This window comes from Lontra canadensis, unplaced genomic scaffold (genome assembly GCF_010015895.1).
Source record: "Lontra canadensis isolate GAN:19392208 unplaced genomic scaffold, GSC_riverotter_1.0 scaffold168, whole genome shotgun sequence".
NCBI lineage: Eukaryota > Metazoa > Chordata > Mammalia > Carnivora > Mustelidae > Lontra > Lontra canadensis.
Window position 1 is genome coordinate 651,711 of NW_022631162.1, and position 21,242 is coordinate 672,952.

At 41.3% G+C, this 21,242-nt stretch overlaps 1 protein-coding gene across 1 annotated transcript; it reads left to right on the forward strand.

Annotated features, from left to right (window-relative positions):
- The first annotated feature begins 17,922 nt into the window (after window positions 1-17,922).
- LOC116859945 (T-cell surface glycoprotein CD1a-like) lies at window positions 17,923-21,011 on the forward strand. The gene is given in 7 exon segments (XM_032845683.1): window positions 17,923-18,023; window positions 18,552-18,818; window positions 19,480-19,698; window positions 19,701-19,748; window positions 19,941-20,219; window positions 20,589-20,679; window positions 20,827-21,011. Coding segments are annotated over 7 exon segments (1,062 nt in total). The 5' UTR covers window positions 17,923-17,962; the 3' UTR covers window positions 20,924-21,011.
- The last annotated feature ends 231 nt before the right edge of the window (window positions 21,012-21,242 follow it).

The following is a 21,242-nucleotide window of genomic DNA, read 5'->3' on the forward strand; positions in this document are numbered from 1 at the left end:
TAGAGACTCCACAGGTAAAGATGTGCATTCATGTGCAGCTCCATGCACACCCCAGTGCACCAGGCTCCTGTGGTTCTTCAGGACTTCCTCTCTGAGAAGTTGTCAGAAGGCTTTCATAAGAAGGATCTTTGTTCATGTCACATCACAGGACCTGCTATACCTCTCAGAGCTCATGAGGGCCCACACGGCCCTGGTGCCTCCCAGCTTTCCTCCCTGGGCAGCTGGAAATCTTCATGCTGTCCATAGGTACAATTTTTATTTGCCATCATACTCCAGTGCCACCAAAAATAGCAGCAATAACAAAACCAAAGCATCAGAATAGTGAGGGCAGACACACAGACCCACAGAAGGGGATGGAGCCCCAGTGACCCTAAGCTCCACAGTTACACCAGCCAATACCTCCTTTGAGTAGTTTTAGCACAAGGTGGATTTCTGTCCTTAGGGACTGGAGACTCCCCCCAACCCCACCAAAGGACATGGATGTGGCCCCCAGGGGACACTGGGCCAATATCTCTCTTCCCTGCAATGTGCCTCCTGACTTTGCTTTCCTTCTCTCAATGCTTCAAAATATGCTTGCTTTTTTCTCATGTGCCCTTATCTTGTGACACTCTTACTCTGTCTTGCTTGTTAGCCCTGACATCTGGAACGATCCCTCTCCTGGGTGTTTTTATGGATTTCCAACAAACCACTAGTCAGGAATTGCTGACTACATTGCTATGTTGTTACATTGCTGGCTACATTAATGGTAAAAATTTACATGAGGGATTTTATAGAGATGAAAGGACAAGCTGTCTGCATCCACTGGCTGCAGTCTTTTCCAAGAGTAATCTTATCCAAGCCTTACTAACACCCTGTCTCCCACCACCATACTCTTCTGCAGATCTGCCTTCTGCAATAGACTCTTGATAGGACCCTTCCTAATTGGTGTCACAAACCTGGGAGTGTGCAAGCAGCCCTCTCATGAGCCATACCGCTCCATGCGAGTCCTGCTCCAGGGAGAGGGGAGGATCACCACAAGAACGTCTGACTCAGGCCCCAGATGTGGCCTGGTAGCAGACATCTGGTCTAATGGTAGGGCCCTCCCAATAATGAAACTTCTCAGGGACAACATAGGGAATGTGCCCTGCAGTTCACTGATATTTCATCTCTGGCAAATGCTTGGTCTGACACAACTTAAGCCCAAGGGGGCCCAACTGGCCACTAACACAAAAGGTACTAAATCTGGCCCACAACAGGCAATGAGAGCCATTTCAAATGAAAGGACTGAAACTAAAGTGGCTCAGCCACCACAGGAGGGGACATGTATCTCACATAGGATACACTCTTGAAGTGCCAGGTCCTGAAAAATAAGGGACACTGAACTGAAGGTCACTACATAATCTCTTCTTCATAAAGTCACTACTTTCAAGAGTAGGAGACATAGTTAACTTTCCTGACACACAGAAATAGAATTGGACACAATGAGGAGACACAGGACTATATCTTAAGTGACAAAACAGAATAAATTCACATAGAGAGTTAAGTAGAAAGAAGATAAGTGTTATATCTGAGAAAGAATTTAAAGTAATGATCATAAAAATACTTGCTATACTTGAGAAAAGAGTAGAGGCCCTACTGAGATCCTCAACCAATAAATAGAAAGCATAAAAAAGATCCAATTAGTGGTGAAGAACTCAATAAGTGAAATTAAACATACACTGATAAAACGAATAGGAGAGTAGAGGGAGCAGAAGAACATCAGTAACATGGAAGACAGGGTATGGAAAGCAATCAGGTTGAATAAGAGAGAGAGGAAAACAAATACCAAAGGAAAATAGATTTAGGGACCTTAACACCATCAAGATTAAAAATACTTGCATTATAGATCACAGAAAGAGGAGAGAGAGAAACAGCCAACTACTTTTTGAGAAATAATGGCTAAAAATGTCCGAAATCCAGTGAAGGAAGCAGAAATAAAGATAGGAGGCACAGAGCACCCCCAACAAAACAATGCTAGGAGGACTACACTAGGATACATATTAATTAAAATGGCAAAAAGTAGTGAGAAAGGAGAATTTTCAAAGCAGCAGGAGAAAAGAAGAAAGTTATATGCAAGCGGAAACCCATAAAAGCATCAGCTGATTTTTCAGCAGACTTGGCATGCCAGCAGAGAGTGGCATAATATATGCAAAGTAGTGAAAGGGAAAAAAAAAAGTCTGTAGCCAAGAATATGATATCCAGCAAGGTTATCATTCAGAATAGAAGGAAAGATAAAGAGTTTCCCAGACCCACAAATGTGAAAGGAACTCATGACCACTAACTTAGCTCTACAAGACATGTTAAAGGGGACTCTGAATGGAAAGGAAAGACCAAAGGAAAAGATGCACAAAATCAGTAAAAGTAAGGATATCAAAAAAATCAGTCAAGAGACTCACAAAATAAAAAGATGCAAACTATGACATTGTATTTAAACAATATGGGTGGAGGGAGGAAAGGAATAAATAATAGTTTTAAACTTATGTGACCTTAATATTGACTCTTGTGTATAGAAACCGTTATATACAAACCAAATGATAACCACAAATCAAAAATTAAGAATAGATACACAAAAAAATCAAGAGAAAAAAAATCCAACTATATCACTAGAGATAGCCAATTAACCATGGGAGACAATAACAAGAAGAGAAATGAACACAGAACTGCAAGAACAACCCCAAAATAAGTTAACAAAATGACAGTAAGTCCATGTAGATCAATAATTACATTGAACCAGAATAGACTTAATGTTCCAATCACAAAACATAGGCTGATGGGTTGGGTAAAAAAGCAAGACCCATCTATGTGCATCCTACCAGAGACTAATCTGAGACCTAAAGACACATACAGATTGAAAGTGAAAGGATGGAGAATTATTTATCAAGCAAATGGATGTGAAATGAAACCAGGGCACCAATACTTGTATCAGAAAGAGTAGACTTTAAAAGAAAGACTGGTCCACATACACTATGGAGTATTATGCCTCCATCAGAAAGGATGAATACCCAACTTTTGTAGCAACATGGACGGGACTGGAAGAGATTATGCTGAGTGAAATAAGTCAAGCAGAGAGAGTCAATTATCATATGGTTTCACTTATTTGTGGAGCATAACAAATAGCATGGAGGACAAGGGGAGTTAGAGAGGAGAAGGGAGTTGGGGGAAATTGGAAGGGGAGGTGAACCATGAGAGACTATGGACTCTGAAAAACAATCTGAAGGGTTTGAAGAGGTGGGGGGGTGGGAGGTTGGGGGAACCAGGTGGTGGGTATTAGAGAGGGCACAGACTGCATGGAGCACTGGGTGTGGTATAAAAACAATGAATACTGTTATGCTGAAAATAAATTAAAAAAATTATTTAAAAGAAAAAAAAAAGAAAGACTGTACCAAGGGACAAAGGAGGACATTATTTAATAATAAAGGGAATGATCCAACAAGAAGATATACCAATTGAAAATATTATTCACCCACCATGGGAGGACCCAAATAAATAAAGTAGCTAATAACAAATATAAAAAAGATAATTGATTGTAATACAGTAATAATAGGAGCTTAAACACTCCACTTACACGGATGAACAGATCATCCAATCAGAAAATCAAACAGGAAACAGTGGCATCAAATGACAGTTTGGACTAGACAGATTGAAATGATATATTCAGAACATTCCATCCCAAAACAACAAAATACACATTCTTTTCAGGAGCACATGGAACATTCTCAGTAATAGATCTCATATTAGGTCACAACACAAGTTTCAACAAATTCAAGAAGGTCAAAGTCATATTGTGCATCTTTTCTGACCACAGTAGTATGAACTAGAAATAAACCAAAGCAAAATATGGAAAGAGCACGAATACATGGTGGTTAATTAGCATGTTATGAAACAATGAATGGGTCAACTAAGGAATCAAAAGGAATAAAAAACCTATGGATAGAAGTGAAAATTAAAACACATGGTCCAAAATCTTTGGGAATCAGCAAAAGCTGCTCTAAGAGGAAAGTTTATAGCAATAGAGGCCTACCTCAAGAAGCAGGAAAAAATCTCAAATAAACAAACTAACCATATGACTAAGGGAGCTAGAAAAAGAAGAATAAATAAAACCCAAAAGCAATAGAAGAAAGGAAATAACAAAGATCAGAGCAGAAGTAAATGATATAGAAACTAAGAAAACAAAACAAAACAAAACAAAACAAAAATCCACAAATGTAAAGATCAATAAAACCAGGGACAAGTTCTTAGAAAAGATCAACATAACTGATAAATATTTAGCCAGACTCATTTAAAAAAAAAAAAAACAAAAAATAACAAGAAGAAGAGAGAGAAAGAGAGATATCTCAAATAAAGTCAGAGATGAGAGAGAAGAAATAATTACTAATATCGAAGAAATACAAAGGATTGTAAGAGAATATTGAAATATTTTTGCCAAGAAATTGGACAACCTACAGGAAATGGACAGATTCCCAGAAACTTACAGCCTCCTGAAACTGAAATGGGAAAAAAAATAGAAAATTTGAACACTGATTACCAACAGTGAAATTGAATCAGTAATGAAAAAACTCCCAACAAAACAAAAGTTCAGGAGCAGAGTCTTCAAAGATTTACCAAACATTTCAAGGGGAGGTGAACCACGAGAGACTATGGACTCTGAAAAACAACCTGAGGGTTTTGAAGGGGTGGGGGTTGGGAGGTTGGGGGAACCAGGTGGTGGGTATTAGAGAGGGCACGGATTACATGGAGCACTGGGTGCGGTGCAAAAACAATGAATACTGTTATGCTGAAAAGAAAGAAAAAATTTAAAAAAAAGGAAGAGTTAATACAAATTCTTCTCAAACTCTTAAAATGGAAAGAGGAAGGAATGCTTCCAAATTCATTCTATGGGGTCAGAATTACCCTGATACAAAAACCAGGTAAAGACACTACAAAAAGAGAACTACAGGGCAATAATTCTAATGAAAATGGTGGAAAAATCCATAACAGAATATCAGCAAACTGCATCCAACAATACATTAAAAAAGTCATTCACCTTTATCAAGTGAAATTTATTCCTGAGCTACAGGTGTTTTTCTAAATTCACAAATCAAGCACCATCATACATAACAAGAGAAAGTACAACAACTATACGATCATTTCAGTAGTTGCTGAAAAGTTATCTGGCAAAGCATAATATCTATTATGTTAAAAATCCTTCAACAAAATAGGTTTAGAGGTAACATAACTCAATATAATGAAGGTCACATATGAAAAACCCATAGCTAACAACATCCTCAGTGGTAAAAAACTGAGAGCTTTTCTCCTAAGTTAAGGAGGAAACGAGGATGTCCTCTTTCATTGTTTTTATTGAACACAGTACTGAAAGTCTCTGCCACAGCAGTCAGACAGTAGGAAGGAATACAAGGCATCAAAATTGGTAAGGAAGAAGTAAAACTTTCACTATTTGCCTAAAACCATACCCCCCGCCCCCCCCCCCAAAAAAAAAACACTACTAGAACTGATTCAGTAAGGACTCAGGGTACAAAATCAATATAGAAATCTCTTGCATTTCTATACAATAATAATAATAAAGTAGTAGAAGAGAAATTCACCGAACCATTTCATTTATAATCACACCAAAATAATAAAATACCTAAGAAGACAGTGAACCAAAGAGGCAAAAGAACTATATTATTAAAACTATAAAGCATTCCTGAAAAAAAAAATGAGGATGACACAAAGAAATGGAAAGATATTCCATGCCTATGGTTTGGAAGAACAAATATTGTTAACATGTCTTGTCTATCTAAAGCAATCTACAGATTGCTAATATTAATACAATGCCTATCAAATACCAACAGTATTTTCATAGAATGAGAGCAAGCAATCCTAAACTTTGTATGGAACTGCAAAAAACTGAATGGGCAAAGCAATCTTGAAAAAGAAAAATAGAAACATACATCAATGGAACATAGTAGAGAGCTCATTTTATGGACATTGAATCTTTGACAAAGGAGGCAAGACTATGCAATGGGAAAAAGACAGTCCTTTCAACTGTGTTGGAAATTGTGTTGGTCATGATGTACTATATGTTGACTATTGAACATAAAAAAAGAAAGTGGTATTGGCTTGCTCTGGGCAGCATAGTCATTTTAACAATGTTTATTCTTCTAATCCATGAGCATGGCATATTTTCCCATCTCTTTGTGTCTTCCTCAATTTCTTTCATACATGTTCTGTAGTTTCTGGAGTACATAATTTTTTAACTTTTTTGTTAGGTTTATTCTAAACTAAGTATCCTATGACCCTGCAAATGCACTACTGGGTATTTACCCCAAAGATACAGATGTAGTGAAAAGAAGGGGCACATGTACTCCAATGTTCACAGCAATGTCCACAGTAGCCAAACTATAGAAGGAGCCAAGATGTCCTTCAACAGATGAATGGGTAAAGAAGATGTGGTTCATATATACAGTGAAATATTATTCAGCCATGAGAAGGGATGAATATCTACAATTTACATTGACATGGATGGAACTGGAGGGTATTATACTAAGTGAAATAAGTCAGTAAGAGAAAGACGATTATCATAAGGTTTTACTCACATATAGAACATAAGGAATAGCACAGAGGACAATAGGAGAAGGGAGGGAAACCTAAAGGGGAGGAAGAAAAACAATGAATTTTGGAACACTGAAAAAATTGAAGTTTAAAAAAAAAAGGAAAAAAAAAAGAGGGAGACACACCATATGAGACCCTTGACTCCAGGAAAAAAGAGGGTTGTGGAAAGGGAGCTGAGTGGGGTGATGGGGTTACTGGGTGATGGGCAGTAAGGAGGATATGTCATGTGATGAGCTTCAGGTGTTATACACAACTAATGAATCATTGAATGTCATACCAAAAACTAATGATGTATTATAGGTAGGCTAATTGCATTTAAATTCAAAAAATGGTGTTGGGGAGTCAAGATGGCGGAGAAGTAGCAGGCTGAGATGACATCAGGTAGCAGGAGATCAGCTAGATAGCTTATCTAACCATTGCGAACACCTACAGCTCCAACGGGAAGTCGAAGAGAAGAGCAACAATTCTAGAAACAGAAAATTGATCACTTTCTGAAAGGTAGTACTGGTGGATAAGTGAATCCAAAGCGATGGGAAAATAGACCGTGGGGAGGAGGGGCCAGCTCCTGGCAAGTGGCAGAGCAACAGAGCACAAAATCAGGACTTTTAAAAGTCTGCTTCACGGAGGGACATCGCTCCAGAGGCTAAACCGGGGTAAGCCCACGTGGGGTCAGCATAACCCCAGGTCCCGTGGGGTCACAGAAGGACCAGGGGTGTCTGAGTGTCACAGGTATTAGAGCGGGGAAGCCGGTTACAGTGACAAAGCCGAGGAGTGAGCTCTCAGCTCAGGGTTACCTTGAACCGGGCACAGGCTGGGTGGGCTCAGAGCGCGGCCAGAGGCCAGGGAGATGGAGTGACTGAGCACTTGTCTCCAAGCGCCTGGCTGGAGGCCAGGGAGATGGAAGAGACCGAGTGCTTTTCTCCAAGCGTGATCGATTGAGCCCTTTCCTCCAAGCGCGACCAGAGGCCAGGGAGGCAGAAGCGACTGAGTGCTTTTCTCCAAGCGCAAGTGATTGAGCACTTTTCTCCAAACGCGACCCGAGGCCAGGGAGAAGGAAGCGATTGGGCGCTTTTCTCTGAGGGTGCACTGAAGAGCAGGACCCCAAGCTCTCGGCTCCTCCGGGCTGGAGATTGGGAGGCCGCCATTATCATTCCCATCCTCCGGAACCCTAGGGAAAGCATTCAGGGAACAAAAGTTCCCAAAAGCAAACCCGAGTGGATTACTTAGCCTGGCCCCTGATAAGGGTGGGGCAATCCCACCTTCGGCAAAGACACTTGAGAATCACTACAACAGGCCCCTCCCCCAGATCAATAAGATACCCAGCCAAGACCAACTTCACTCACCAAGGAGAACAGCGGAATTCCAGAGGAGGAGAAAGCAAATCTTATCTGGACAAAATGACAAGGCGGAAAAACTCAACACACACACACACACACACAAAGAACAAGAGGCAGTACCGAAGTCTGGGGACCTAATCAATATGGACATTGGTAATATGACAGATCTAGAGTTCAGAATGACGATTCTCAAGGTTCTAGCCGGGCTCGAAAAAGGTATGGAAGATATTAGAGAAACCCTCTCCGGAGAGATAAAAGCCCTTTCTGGAGAAATAAAAGAACTAAAATCTAACCAAGTTGAAATAAAAAAATCTATTAATGAGATGCAATAAAAAATGGAAGCTCTTACTGCTAGGATAAATGAGGCAGAAGAAAGAATTAGTGACATAGAAGACCAAATGACAGAGAATAAAGAAGCTGAGCAAAAGAGAGACAAACAAATAATGGACCATGAAGAGAGAATTCGAGATATAAGTGACACCATAAGACGACACAACATTAGAATAATTGGGATTCCAGAAGAAGAAGAAAGAGAGAGGGGAGCAGAAGGTATATTGGAGAGAATTATTGTAGAGAATTTCCCTAATATGGCAAAGGGAACAAACATCAAAATCCAGGAGGTGCAGGGAACCCCCCTCAAAATCAACAAGATTAGGTCCACACCCCATCACCTGATAGTAAAATTTACAAGTCTTAGTGACAAAGAGAAAATCCTGAAAGCAGCCCAGGAAAAGAAGTCTGTAATATACAAGGGGAAAAACATTAGATTGGCAGTGGACTTATCCACAGGCAGGCCAGAAAGAACTGGCATAATATATTCAGAGCACTAAACGAGAAAAACATGCAGCCAAGAATGCTATATCCAGCTAGGCTATCATTGAAAATAGAAGGAGAGATCCACTCCTCCAATCACCCAAGCTTGTGAGCTCTCTCTCTCTCTCAAGCTCAAAAACAAAACAAAACAGGAGGAGGAGTCAAGATGGCAGAGAAGTAGCAGCTGAGACTACTTCAGGTAGCGGGAGATCAGCTAGATAGCTTATCTAAAGATTGCAAACACCTACAAATCCAACGGGAGATCGAAGAGAAGAAGAACAGCAATTCTAGAAACAGAAAATAAACCACTTTCTGAAAGGTAGGACTGGCGGAGAAGTGAATCCAAAGCGACGGGAAGATAGATCGTGGGGGGAGGGGCCGGCTCCCGGCAAGCGGTGGAGCAACGGAGCACAAAATCAGGACTTTTAAAAGTCTGTTCCGCTGAGGGACATCGCTCAAGAGGCTTAACTGGGGTGAAGCGCACGCGGGGTCAGTGTGGCCTCAGGTCCCGCAGGGTCACAGAAGGATCGGGGGTGTCTGAGTGTCGCAAAGCTTACAGGCATTAGAACCGGGAAGCTGGCTACAGAGACAGAGCTGAGGAGTGAGCTCACAGCTCGGGTTTACCTTGAACCGGTCTCAGGCTCGGTCAGCTCGGAGTGCGGCCGGAGGCCAGGGTGACGGGAGCAATTGGGCGCTGTTCTCTGAGGGCGCACTGAGGTGTGGGGCCCCAGACTCTCGGCTCCTCTGGGCTGGAGACTGGGAGGCCGCCATCTTCGTTCCCGTCCTCCGGAACTCTACGGAAAGCGCTCAGGGAACAAAAGCTCCCGAAAGCAAACCTGAGCAGATTACTCAGCCCGGCCCCTGGTAAGGGCGGTGCAACTCCGCCGGGGGCACAGACGCTTGAGAATCACTACAACAGGCCCCTCCCCCAGAAGATCAACAAGAAACCCAGCCAGGACCAAGTTCACCTACCAAGGAGTGCAGTTTCAATACCAAGGGAGCAGCGGAATTCCAGAGGAGGAGAAAGCAAAGCATGGAACTCATGGCTTTCTCCCCATGATTCTTTAGCCTTGCAGTTAATTTAATTTTTTTTTCTTTTTCAATTTTTTTTATCTTCTTCTGCTAAATTTTTTTAACTTTTACCCTTTTCTTTTTTAACGTTTTTTAACTAGTTTATCTAATATATATATATATATTTTCCTTTTTATATTTTTTCATTATTGGTTTTCTTTTTTTATTTGTTTCTTTTTTCTTTTTTCTTTTTCTTTTTTTTTCTTTTCTTTTTTCTTTCTGAACCTCTTTATATCCCCCCCCTCACGATTTGGGATCTCTTCTGATTTGGCTAAAGCATATTCTCCTGGGGTTGTTGCCACACTTTTAGTATTTTACTTGTTCCTTCATATACTCTTATCTGGACAAAATGACAAGGAGGAAAAATTCACCACAAAAAAAAGAACAAGAGGCGGTACCAAAGGCTAGGGACCTAATCAATACAGACATTGGTAATATGTCAGATCTAGAGTTCAGAATGACGATTCTCAAGGTTCTAGCTGGGCTCGAAAAAGGCATGGAAGATATTAGAGAAACCTCTCGGGAGATATAAAAGCCCTTTCTGGAGAAATAAAAGAACTAAAATCTAATCAAGTTGAAATCAAAAAAGCTATTAATGAGGTGCAATCAAAAATGGAGGCTCTCACTGCTAGGATAAATGAGGCAGAAGAAAGAATTAGCGATATAGAAGACCAAATGACAGAAAATAAAGAAGCTGAGCAAAAGAGGGACAAACAGCTACTGGACCACGAGGGCAGAATTCGAGAGATAAGTGACACCATAAGACGAAACAACATTAGAATAATTGGGATTCCAGAAGAAGAAGAAAGAGAGAGGGGAGCAGAAGGTATATTGGAGAGAATTATTGGAGAGAATTTCCCCAATATGGAAAAGGGAACAAGCATCAAAATCCAGGAGGTTCAGAGAACCCCACTCAAAATCAATAAAAATAGGTCCACACTCCGTCACCTAATAGTAAAATTTACAAGTCTTAGTGACAAAGAGAAAATCCTGAAAGCAGCCCGGGAAAAGAAGTCTGTAACATACAATGGTAAAAATATTAGAATGGCAGCAGACTTATCCACAGAGACCTGGCAGGCCAGAAAGAGCTGGCATGATATATTCAGAGTACTAAACGAGAAAAACATGCAGCCAAGAATACTATATCCAGCTAGGTTATCACTGAAAATAGAAGGAGAGATTAAAAGCTTCCAGGACAAACAAAAACTGAAAGAATTTGCAAACACCAAGCCAGCTCTACAGGAAATATTGAAAGGGGTCCTCTAAGCAAAGAGGGAGCCTAAAAGTAGTAGATCAGAAAGGAACAGAAACAATATACAATAACAGTTACCTTACAGGCAATACAATGGCACTAAATTCCTATCTCTCAATAGTTACCCTGAATGTTAATGGGCTAAATGCCCCAATCAAAAGACACAGGGTATCAGAATGGATAAAAAAACAAAACCCATCTATATGCTGCCTACAAGAAACTCATTTTAAACCCGAAGACACCTCCAGATTTAAAGTGAGGGGGTGGAAAAGAATTTACCATGCTAATGGACATCAGAAGAAAGCAGGAGTGGCAATCCTTATATCAGATCAATTAGATTTTAAGCCAAAGACTATAATAAGAGATGAGGAAGGACACTATATCATACTCAAAGGATCTGTCCAACAAGAAGATCTAACAATTTTAAATATCTATGCCCCTAACGTGGGAGCGGCCAATTATATAAACCAATTAATAACAAAATCAAAGAAACACATCAACAAGAATACAATAATAGTAGGGGACTTTAACACTCCCCTCACTGAAATGGACAGATCATCCAAGCAAAAGATCAACAAAGAAATAAAGGCCTTAAATGACACACTGGACTAGATGGATATCACAGTTATATTCAGAACATTTCATCCCAAAGCAACAGAATACACATTCTTCTCTAGTGCCCATGGAACATTCTCCAGAATAGATCACATCCCCGGTCCTAAATCAGGTCTCAACCGGTATCAAAAGATTGGGATTATTCCCTGCATATTTTCAGACCACAATGCTCTGAAGCTAGAACTCAATCACAAGAGGAAATTTGGAAAGAACCCAAATACATGGAGACTAAACAGCATCCTTCTAAAGAATGAATGGGTCAACCAGGAAATTAATGAAGAATTGAAAAAATTCATGGAAACAAATGATAATGAAAACACAATGGTTCAAAATCTGTGGAACACAACAAAGGCAGTCCTGAGAGGAAAATATATAGCGGTACAAGCCTTTCTCAAGAAACAAGAAAGGTCTCAGGTACACAACCTAACCCTACACCTAAAGGAGCTGGAGAAAGAACAAGAAAGAAACCCTAAACCCAGCAGGAGAAGAGAAATCATAAAGATCAGAGCAGAAATCAATGAAATAGAAACCAAAAAAACAATAGAACAAATCAACGAAACTAGGAGCTGGTTCTTTGAAAGAATTAATAAGATTGATAAGCCCCTGGCCAGACTTATCAAAAAGAAAAGAGAAAGGACCCAAATCAATAAAATCATGAATGAAAGAGGAGAGATCACAACTAACACCAAAGAAATAGACAATCATAAGAACATATTATGAGAAACTGTATGCCAACCAATTTGACAATCTGGAAGAAATGGATGCATTCCTAGAGACATATAAACTACCACAACTGAACCAGGAAGAAATAGAAAGCCTGAACAGACCCATAACCAGTAAGGAGATTGAAACAGTCATCAAAAATCTCCAAACAAACAAAAGCCCAGGGCCAGATGGCTTCCCGGGGGAATTCTACCAAATATTTAAGGAAGAACTAATTCCTATTCTCCTGAAACTGTTCCAAAAAATAGAAATGGAAGGAAAATTTCCAAACTCATTTTATGAGGCCAGCATCACCTTGATCCCAAAACCAGACAAGGATCCCATCAAAAAATAGAATTACAGACCAATATCCTTGATGAACACAGATGTGAAAATTCTCACCAAAATACTGAACCTGTAGAGATCCAGACGTGTACAATTCTGATCTCAGGCTGATTTCATGGGTGATCGGAGCTCTTTGGTAGGTAATTAGCTCACTTTAGGGTACAGGTTGAAACGGCGCCTCCTCCTACTTCCCCGCCATCTTTTCTCTCCCCTCACCAAAATACTGGCCAATAGGTCCCAACAGTACATTAAAAGGATTATTCACCATGACTAAGTCGGATTTATTCCAGGGCTGCAAGGTTGGTTCAACATCTGCAAATCAATCCATGTGATACAATACATTAATAAAAGAAAGAACAAGAACCATATGATATTCTCAGTAGATGCTGAAAAAGCATTTAACAAAGTGCAGCATCCCTTCCTGATTAAAACTCTTCAAAATGTAGGGATAGAGGGCACATACCTCAATATTATCAAAGCTGTCTATGAAAAACCCACTGCAAATATCATTCTCAATGGAGAAAAACTGAAAGCTTTTCTGCTAAGATCAGGAACACGGCCGGGATATCTGTTATCACCACTGCTATTCAACATAGTACTAGAAGTCCTAGCCTCAGTAATCAGACAACAAAAAGAAATTAAAGGTATCCGAATCGGCAAAGAAGAAGTCAAAGTATCACTCTTTGCAGATGATATAATACTATATGCAGAAATCCCAAAAGGCTCCACTCCAAAACTGCTAGAACTTGTATAGGAATTCAGTAAAGTGTCAGGATATAAAGTCAATGCACAGAAATCAGTCGCATTTCTCTACACCAACAACAAAACAGAAGAAAGGGAAATTAAGGAGTCAATCCCATTTACAATTGCACCCAAAAACATAAGATACCTAGGAATAAACCTAACCAAAGAGGCAAAGAATCTACACTCAGAAAACTATAAAGTACTCATGAAAGAAATTGAGGAAGACACAAAGAAATGGAAAAATGTTCCATGTTCCTGGATTGGAAGAACAAATATTGTGAAAATGTCTATTCTACCTAAAGCAATCTATACATTTAATGCAATCCTTATCAAAATCCCATCCATTTTTTTCAAAGAATTAGAACAAATAATCCTAAAATTTATATGGAACCAGAAAAGACCTCGAATAGCCAAAGGAATATTGAAAAAGATAGCCAAGTTGGTGGCATCACAATCCCAGACTTCAAGCTGTATTACAAAGCTGTCATCATCAAGACAGTATGGTACTGGCACAAAAACAGACACATAGATCAATGGAACAGAATAGAGAGCCCAGAAATAGACCCTCAACTCTATGGTCAACTAATCTTCGACAAAACAGGAAGGAATGTTCAATGGAAAAAAGACAGCCTCTTCAACAAATGGTGCTGGGAAAATTGGACAGCCACATGCAGAAAAATGAAATTGGACTATTTCATTACACCACACACGAAAATAGACTCAAAATGGATGAAGGACCTCAATGTGAGAAAGGAATCCATCAAAATCCTTGAGGAGAACACAGGCAGCAACCTCTTCGACCTCAACCACAGCAACTTCTTCCTAGGAACATCGCCAAAGGCAACAGAAGCAAGGGCAAAAATGAACTATTGGTATTTCATCAATATCAAAAGCTTTTGCACAGCAAAGGAAACAGTTAACAAAACCAAAAGACAACTGACAGAATGGGAGAAGATATTTGCAAATGACATATCAGATAAAGGGCTAGTGTCCAGAATCTATAAAGAACTTAGCAAACTCAACACCCAAAGAACAAATAATCCAATCAAGAAATGGGCAGAAGACATGAACAGACATTTCTGCAAAGAAGACATCCAGATGGCCAACAGACACATGAAAAAATGCTCCACATCACTCAGCATCAGGGAAATACAAATCAAAACCACAATGAGATACCACCTCACACCAGTCAGAATGGCTAAAATTAACAAGTCAAGAAATGACAGATGCTGGTGAGGATGAGGAGAGAGGGGAACCCTCCTACACTGTTGGTGGGAATGCAAGTTGGTGCAACCACTCTGGAAAACAGTGAAAATAGTGCTACCCTATGACCCAGTGATTGCGCTACTGGGTATATATCCTAAAGATACAAACGTAGTGATCCGAAGGGGCACGCACACCCAAATGTTTATAGCAGCAATGTCCACAATAGCCAAACTATGGAAAGAACCTAGATGTCCATCAACAGACGAATGGATAAAGAAGATGTGGTATATATACACAATGGAATACTATGCAGCCATCAAAAGAAATGAAATCTTGCCATTTGCGATGACGTGGATGGAACTAGAGGGTATCATGCTTAGCAAAATAAGTCAATCGGAGTAAGACAGCTATCATATGATCTCCCTGATATGAGGAAGTGGAGATGCAATGTAGGGGGTTTGGTAGGTAGGAAAAAAAATGAAAGAATATGGGATCGGGAGGAAGACAAACCATAAAAGACTCAATTTCAAAAAACAGTCTGAGGATTGCTGGGGGGAGGGGGGACGGGAGAAGGTGGTGGGATATGGACATTGGGGAGGGTATGTGCTATGATGAGTGCTGTGAAATGTGTAAACCTGGTGACTCACAGACCTGTACCCCTGGGGATAAAAATACATTATATGTTTATTAAAAAATTAAAAAATTAAAAATTAAAAAAAAAAAGGAAAAAGATGGTGTTGGAAATACTGGACAGCTCTAAGGTTAAAGGATGACACTGGGTCACTTTTTTATACTATTCACAAAGTAAACTCAAAGTGGGATTAAGGACTTAAATGTCAAACTTGAATCATAAAAATCCCAGAAGATAGAACAGATGGTAAGGTCTCTGACATTGGCCCCAGCAACATTTTTATAAATGTCTCCTGAGGCAAGGGAAAGAAAAGCAAAAGTAAACTATTGGAACTACATCAAAATAAAAAGCTTGTGTACAGGAAGGGAAACAATCAACAAAACTGAAAGACAGTCTACTGAATATGACTAGACATTTGTTAATGACATATCTGATAATGGGTTATTACTCCAAATTATATAAAGAACCTGTAAAAAACAAGAAAACTTGTACAACTCAACAACAAAAGAACAAATTATTCAATTAAACAATGGGCAAAATACATGAATAACTATTTCACAAAAAAAGACATCTGGATGCCCAACATAACATGAAATAATATTCAATATCACTTATCATCAAGGAAATGCAAATGAAAACCACAATGAGATATCACCCCACACCTGCCATATTGGCTAAACTTAAAAAACACACAAGAATAGAGTGGTGGGGAGTATGTGTGGGAAAAGGAACCCTGAAGCCCTCCTGGTAGGAATGCACACTGGGGCAGTCACTGTGGCAAACAGTATGGAGGTTCCTCAAAACATTAAAAATAGAAATACCACTTGATCCAGTAACTCTATTACTGGATATTTACCCAAAGAATGTGAAAACACTAAAATGAAAAGAAACATACACCCTAATGTTTACTGCCACATTAATTACAATAGCCAAGCTGTAGAAGCTGCACGAGTGTTCATAGACAGATGAATAATGAAAAAAAGATGTGGTATGTATACACAGCAGAATATTACTCAGCCATTAAAATGCCTGAAATCTTGCCATTTGAAACAACATGGATGGGAAGGGACATAGTGAAAGAAGCATACCATATGGTCTCACTCATATGTGGAATTTAGAAACATAAGAAACAAAAGAAAATAAGTCTTACTCATATGTGAAATTTAAGACACAAAGGAAAAACAATAGACATCTACAGAGAACACACTACTGGTTCCCAGAGGGGAGGTGGGTAGGGAATGGGAAAAATATATGAAAAGGATTAGAATTATACTTACACTCATGAACACTGAGTAATGTATAGAATTCCTGAATCACTCTATTGTACATCAGACCCTAATATAACACTGTGTGTTAACTGAGTTTAAAGAAAAGAACAAATGAACAAATGAAAACTTAACTCAGCATATCCAAAGTTATAGTTCTTGGTTTATGGTTCTTTTCCAAAATAGACTAAAAGCTCCTCATATAAAGTAATTGCACTGTGAACACTGTATTTTCATGAGTGTAGCACAGTGCTTGGATCCAGGCAGGTGCTAAGTGACTGTTTGGCGAGTGAATACATATTAATGCAAATCAGGCTGAGGAGGTGTACTTCAGGTGTTTCAATGTCCTGTGGTCTCTGTGATGGCTACTTGTTCCTCTCTAGGAATAATAGTGGACTGGCGATTGTTGGTACTGTTACACAGGCAATCCTGGGAGAATCTGGACAAGCAAATAAAGTAGCCATTAAAAAGAAACCCATGGGTCAGGCTAGGTCACCAAATTTTGGTGATCCATAACCTAACTGCAGTTCCAACCTCCACCAGAAATGCTCACCTGTCAGTGAAGAATTCTCTGGTCAGCACCAATGAGATATTCTGTCACATGGGTCCTCTCTATCCCCAAGGAGGAGAGGCACCTGCATGGTAAGACTCTCTGCTCTCCCAGTTAAGGGAAGGTGACCTTCCCTGACATTCCTTTCTCTTGTTTTGTCAACTTCCTTTCTATACAAACCTTCCATTTGTACCACTCCACAGAGTTCCTTTTACCTGCCAGATGGGATTCTGCCTAATTCTTGAGTTACTTAATAAAACCAACCACCAACTAGATCTTCAAATTTACCTGGTTGATTTTTTTTTTTTAACGCAAGCAGGGAGAATTCAGAGATGTGAATGAGCTGGGGTGGGAGTGAAATGGGGATGGAAGTATATAGGGCGTGTCACAAGGGCAGGAGAGACAGAGTGACAGCAGGGTTCAAGGCTGGGTGCCAGGAGTCATGTTTTACCATGGGTTATTGTCTGGATGAGAAGGAAAGCCATGAGAGGTAGGGTCACTATTCTATGCCACACAGGACTGGTTCTGTAGCAACTGAATTAGGGGATGGGCAGCAGGATGGAAGCTGGTGACAGGGAGAACCTGGAAGCCAGAGAGGAGGGTCAGACAGGGAGAACCTGGAAGTCAGAGGGGAGGGAAGTGAGAGTCTGTGTAGCTGTCCAGGGTTGAGGGAGGAGCACATTTGTATTGTCACAAACATTCAGAGAAGGCTGGTGTGTGGAGAAGGAAGTCAGAAGAGAGGTGCTGTGTGGGGGGTAGATTTGTTAGAACGACCATCAAAGACCAACTTTGTAAGAGACAGAAAGAACATCTGCAAGTACAATGCTGTTCCTGCAGCTTGTGTTGCTGGTGGTTCTCCTCCCAGATGGTGACAGTGAAGATGGTGAGAACTCTGGCCCTACCCAGTGGGTACATGTGTGTGCGCACGTGAGTGTGTGTAGATGTGCTTGTGTGACTGTATGTGTGGGTTTTAATATATGTATGATTATGCATGTTTGTATACATGTGTTTCTGTGACTGTATACTTGCATGTATATGTATCTGTGCATGTTCTTTTGTATAAGCGTGTTTGTGTATATGAGCATCTGTGCACTTGTGGCATGTGTGTGTGTGTTAATGTGTGTGTGTGTCTGCACTGTGGTGTGGGTTCCCCAGAACATACCTGGGGATGAGAGTGTCAGCCTGGTTCCTTCCTGAGTATCTTGACCCCAGGGCCTTGTGCTCTTCTGAAGGATGGGTTAGAAGCTTGGGGCTCTGGAGCAGCACATGTCTCCTGAGACAACAATGTCTTCCCTGGCCTCCAGATTTTTGGCCTCCAGAGTTTGGTTCCCCTTCATGGCACCTTCTTCTCCATTCTTTCTTCTTCCCAATGCCTTCCTCTTCATCAGTCTTTCTGTGTTTTTTCCCACAGTATTCCAGGAGCCGATCTCCTTCCAAATAATTCTGACCTTATCCTTCTACAACTGTTCCTGGACACAAAATTTTGCCTCAGCTTGGCTGGATGAGAGGCAGACTCATAGCTGGAACAACAAGACTGGAGCTTTCATTTTCTTGGTGCCTTGGTCCAAGGGCAACTTAAGCAATGAGGAGGTGATTACAGCAGAAGAGTCATTGTATTCAAACATCATTGGAATGCCCCAGTGTTTTCATGACCATTTCAGTGAATGGCAGCTTGAATGTGACTTCTATTCCCTTAGAGGTGGAATGGAGGTAGCTGTGTGTGTGTCTCCTTGAGTTCTTTCTTCCACTAGGGAAGAGATTTCTGTGGCTTCTGAACCTCAAGCCTCCCCAACATAAATCTGAATCACACATGTGTGGGTAGAGGGTAGAAGCCAGATCCTGATTCTTCAAAAGTTTCACATCTTCTGCTCTCTCCCACTCCTCTCATTGACCACAGGTTGTGTTCTCCTGTCTCCCACTAGCATCTCCCATGACCCTCTTTCCCTGGCCTCCTGGAAGGCACCGTCTGCTCTCTCACTATGTGACTGACTCTTTCTCCACACTCAATCACATCAGTGAACTCTGCCTACATATTCTCTGCAACCCCCACACTCTCTTCATCCTAGATTGTTTTTATCCCCGCTCTTCCACTGAGCCCTTCCTTATTCTCTGCCCACACCCTTCATCTTTCTCCAACATTTCTTCCTTCCTCAATAATTTACCTCTTCCTCTGCCCCCATCATTACCACTTCCCTTTTGTGTGAATTTTGCCTCAAACCAAAGTGTGTTCCATGCCCTCCAATCCCCTGAACTTCACTTTTGCTTCCATTACCTTGGTTTCCACTCATCTCATCTTATTCACTCCCCCTGTCCTGAAACTCACAGTCTCTCTTCTCCAGATCCCTTCCAGGTACAGCTGGCAGGAGGCTGTGAGCTGCATTTTGGGGCACCATCAGTAGGCTTCATGAAGATTGCTCATCAAGGATCAGATCTTGTGAGTTTCCAGAACACGTCATGGTGGCCATCTCCAACAGGAGGAAGTAGGGCTCAGCAGGTTTGCAGACTACTCAATGAGGACCATGAAGACAATGAACTAATGCATAAGGTCATCATTGACCTTATCTCTCAAGTCTTCTTGATGTAGGAAAGGCAGATCTCCAGCGACAAGGTCAGTCCTGCTCCCTCCCTTCATGAATTCTTTACTCTGCACTAATAAATTTGTACCATTCCCTCAAATTCATGGTATAAAGGAGCCAAGAGGGAGAGTGGAGGATGGTGAAAGGTTTCTAGAGGTAGAAAGATGTGTCTATCTAAAGTGATCTACCCTCTCAGTCTATGAACACATATCCTGTCTCTGCAGTGAGCCCAGAGGCCTGGCTGTCTACTGGCACTAGTACCAGTCCTGGCCATCTCCTGCTGGTGTGCCGTGTCTCTGGGTTCTACCCAAAGCCTGTGTGGGTGATGTGGATGCGGGGTGACCAGGAGCAACAGGGGACTCGGCAAGGTGATGTTCTGCCCCATGCTGATGGAACGTGGTATCTTCAGGCGTCCTTGGATGTGAAAGCCACGGAGGCTTCTGGCCTGTCATGTCAAGTGAGACATAGCAGTCTAAGAGGCCAGGACATGGTCCTGTACTGGGGTGAGAAAGAGCTGGGACCCAGCTGGGAAAGAGGGCAGGTCTTCCTCTCGGAAAGCTGGAGAGCCTGATGAAAAATTTGGGAATCTAGGGACTCCAGACCAAAAAGGATACACAATCAGTAGTTCAAGAAATGGAAGAGCTGAGGGTGAGGGTCATACAGTTGTGGGAGGATGCATCAGGTTGGGTGAAGGGTCCATCTCTGAGGAGAAATGGGAGAAGTGAAAGGAGGAGGGCAGTTGGTGAGAGAGAGGGTGACAAGAACAAAGAGGACCAGGGAGGTAGATTTCAGTACTGGGTGGATGAGACATGGAGGTAGATTTCAGTACTGGGTGGATGAAACATGATACTGTCTGTGCACTGAACCCACAGAGCAGCCCCAATCCATGGGCTTGGTCTTCCTGGAAGTGATGGTGCCCCTGGTGCTTCTGGCAGGTCTGACATTGTGGCTCTGGAAGTGCTGGTAAGTCTGTGGAGCCACCTTCCTGCTCTTTCCCAGGTGTCTCCCACCTTTCAGTATGTCCTCAGCCCTCCTGCTCCCAGTGCCCTTCTCCTTTGCAGTCCTCACCTCCGCCTGCCACAGAGTGACTTCTTCCTCTATTGCTCCCAGGAAAACACACTGGAGACTTCCGTGCACTGACCTCCCTTCTGAGCAAGATCCCAGCAGCCCAGGCTCTGGTACTTACCTACGCCCAGCTCAGCAGTGACATCCTTGTAAATCTCTGTGTGCAAATTTGTCTTTCATTTTTGTGTAATGATCAGTTGCCAATATAAGCTCAGTGTAATTTAGCAGGATTTGTTGTTATGACTTGGCTCTGGAACTTAAATCTCAAAATTTAACTCAGTGTAAAACAAAGTCCCAACACTCATGTGTCACAGGCATTAGATGTCACTTCCTTTAGTGAGGCCTCCCTGGTTCAGAAATGGGGCATGTGTTGGGATGAGCACTGGGTGTTTTACGGAACCAATGAATCGTTGAACACGGCATCAAAAACTTATGATGTACTATATGCGGTCTAACTGAAC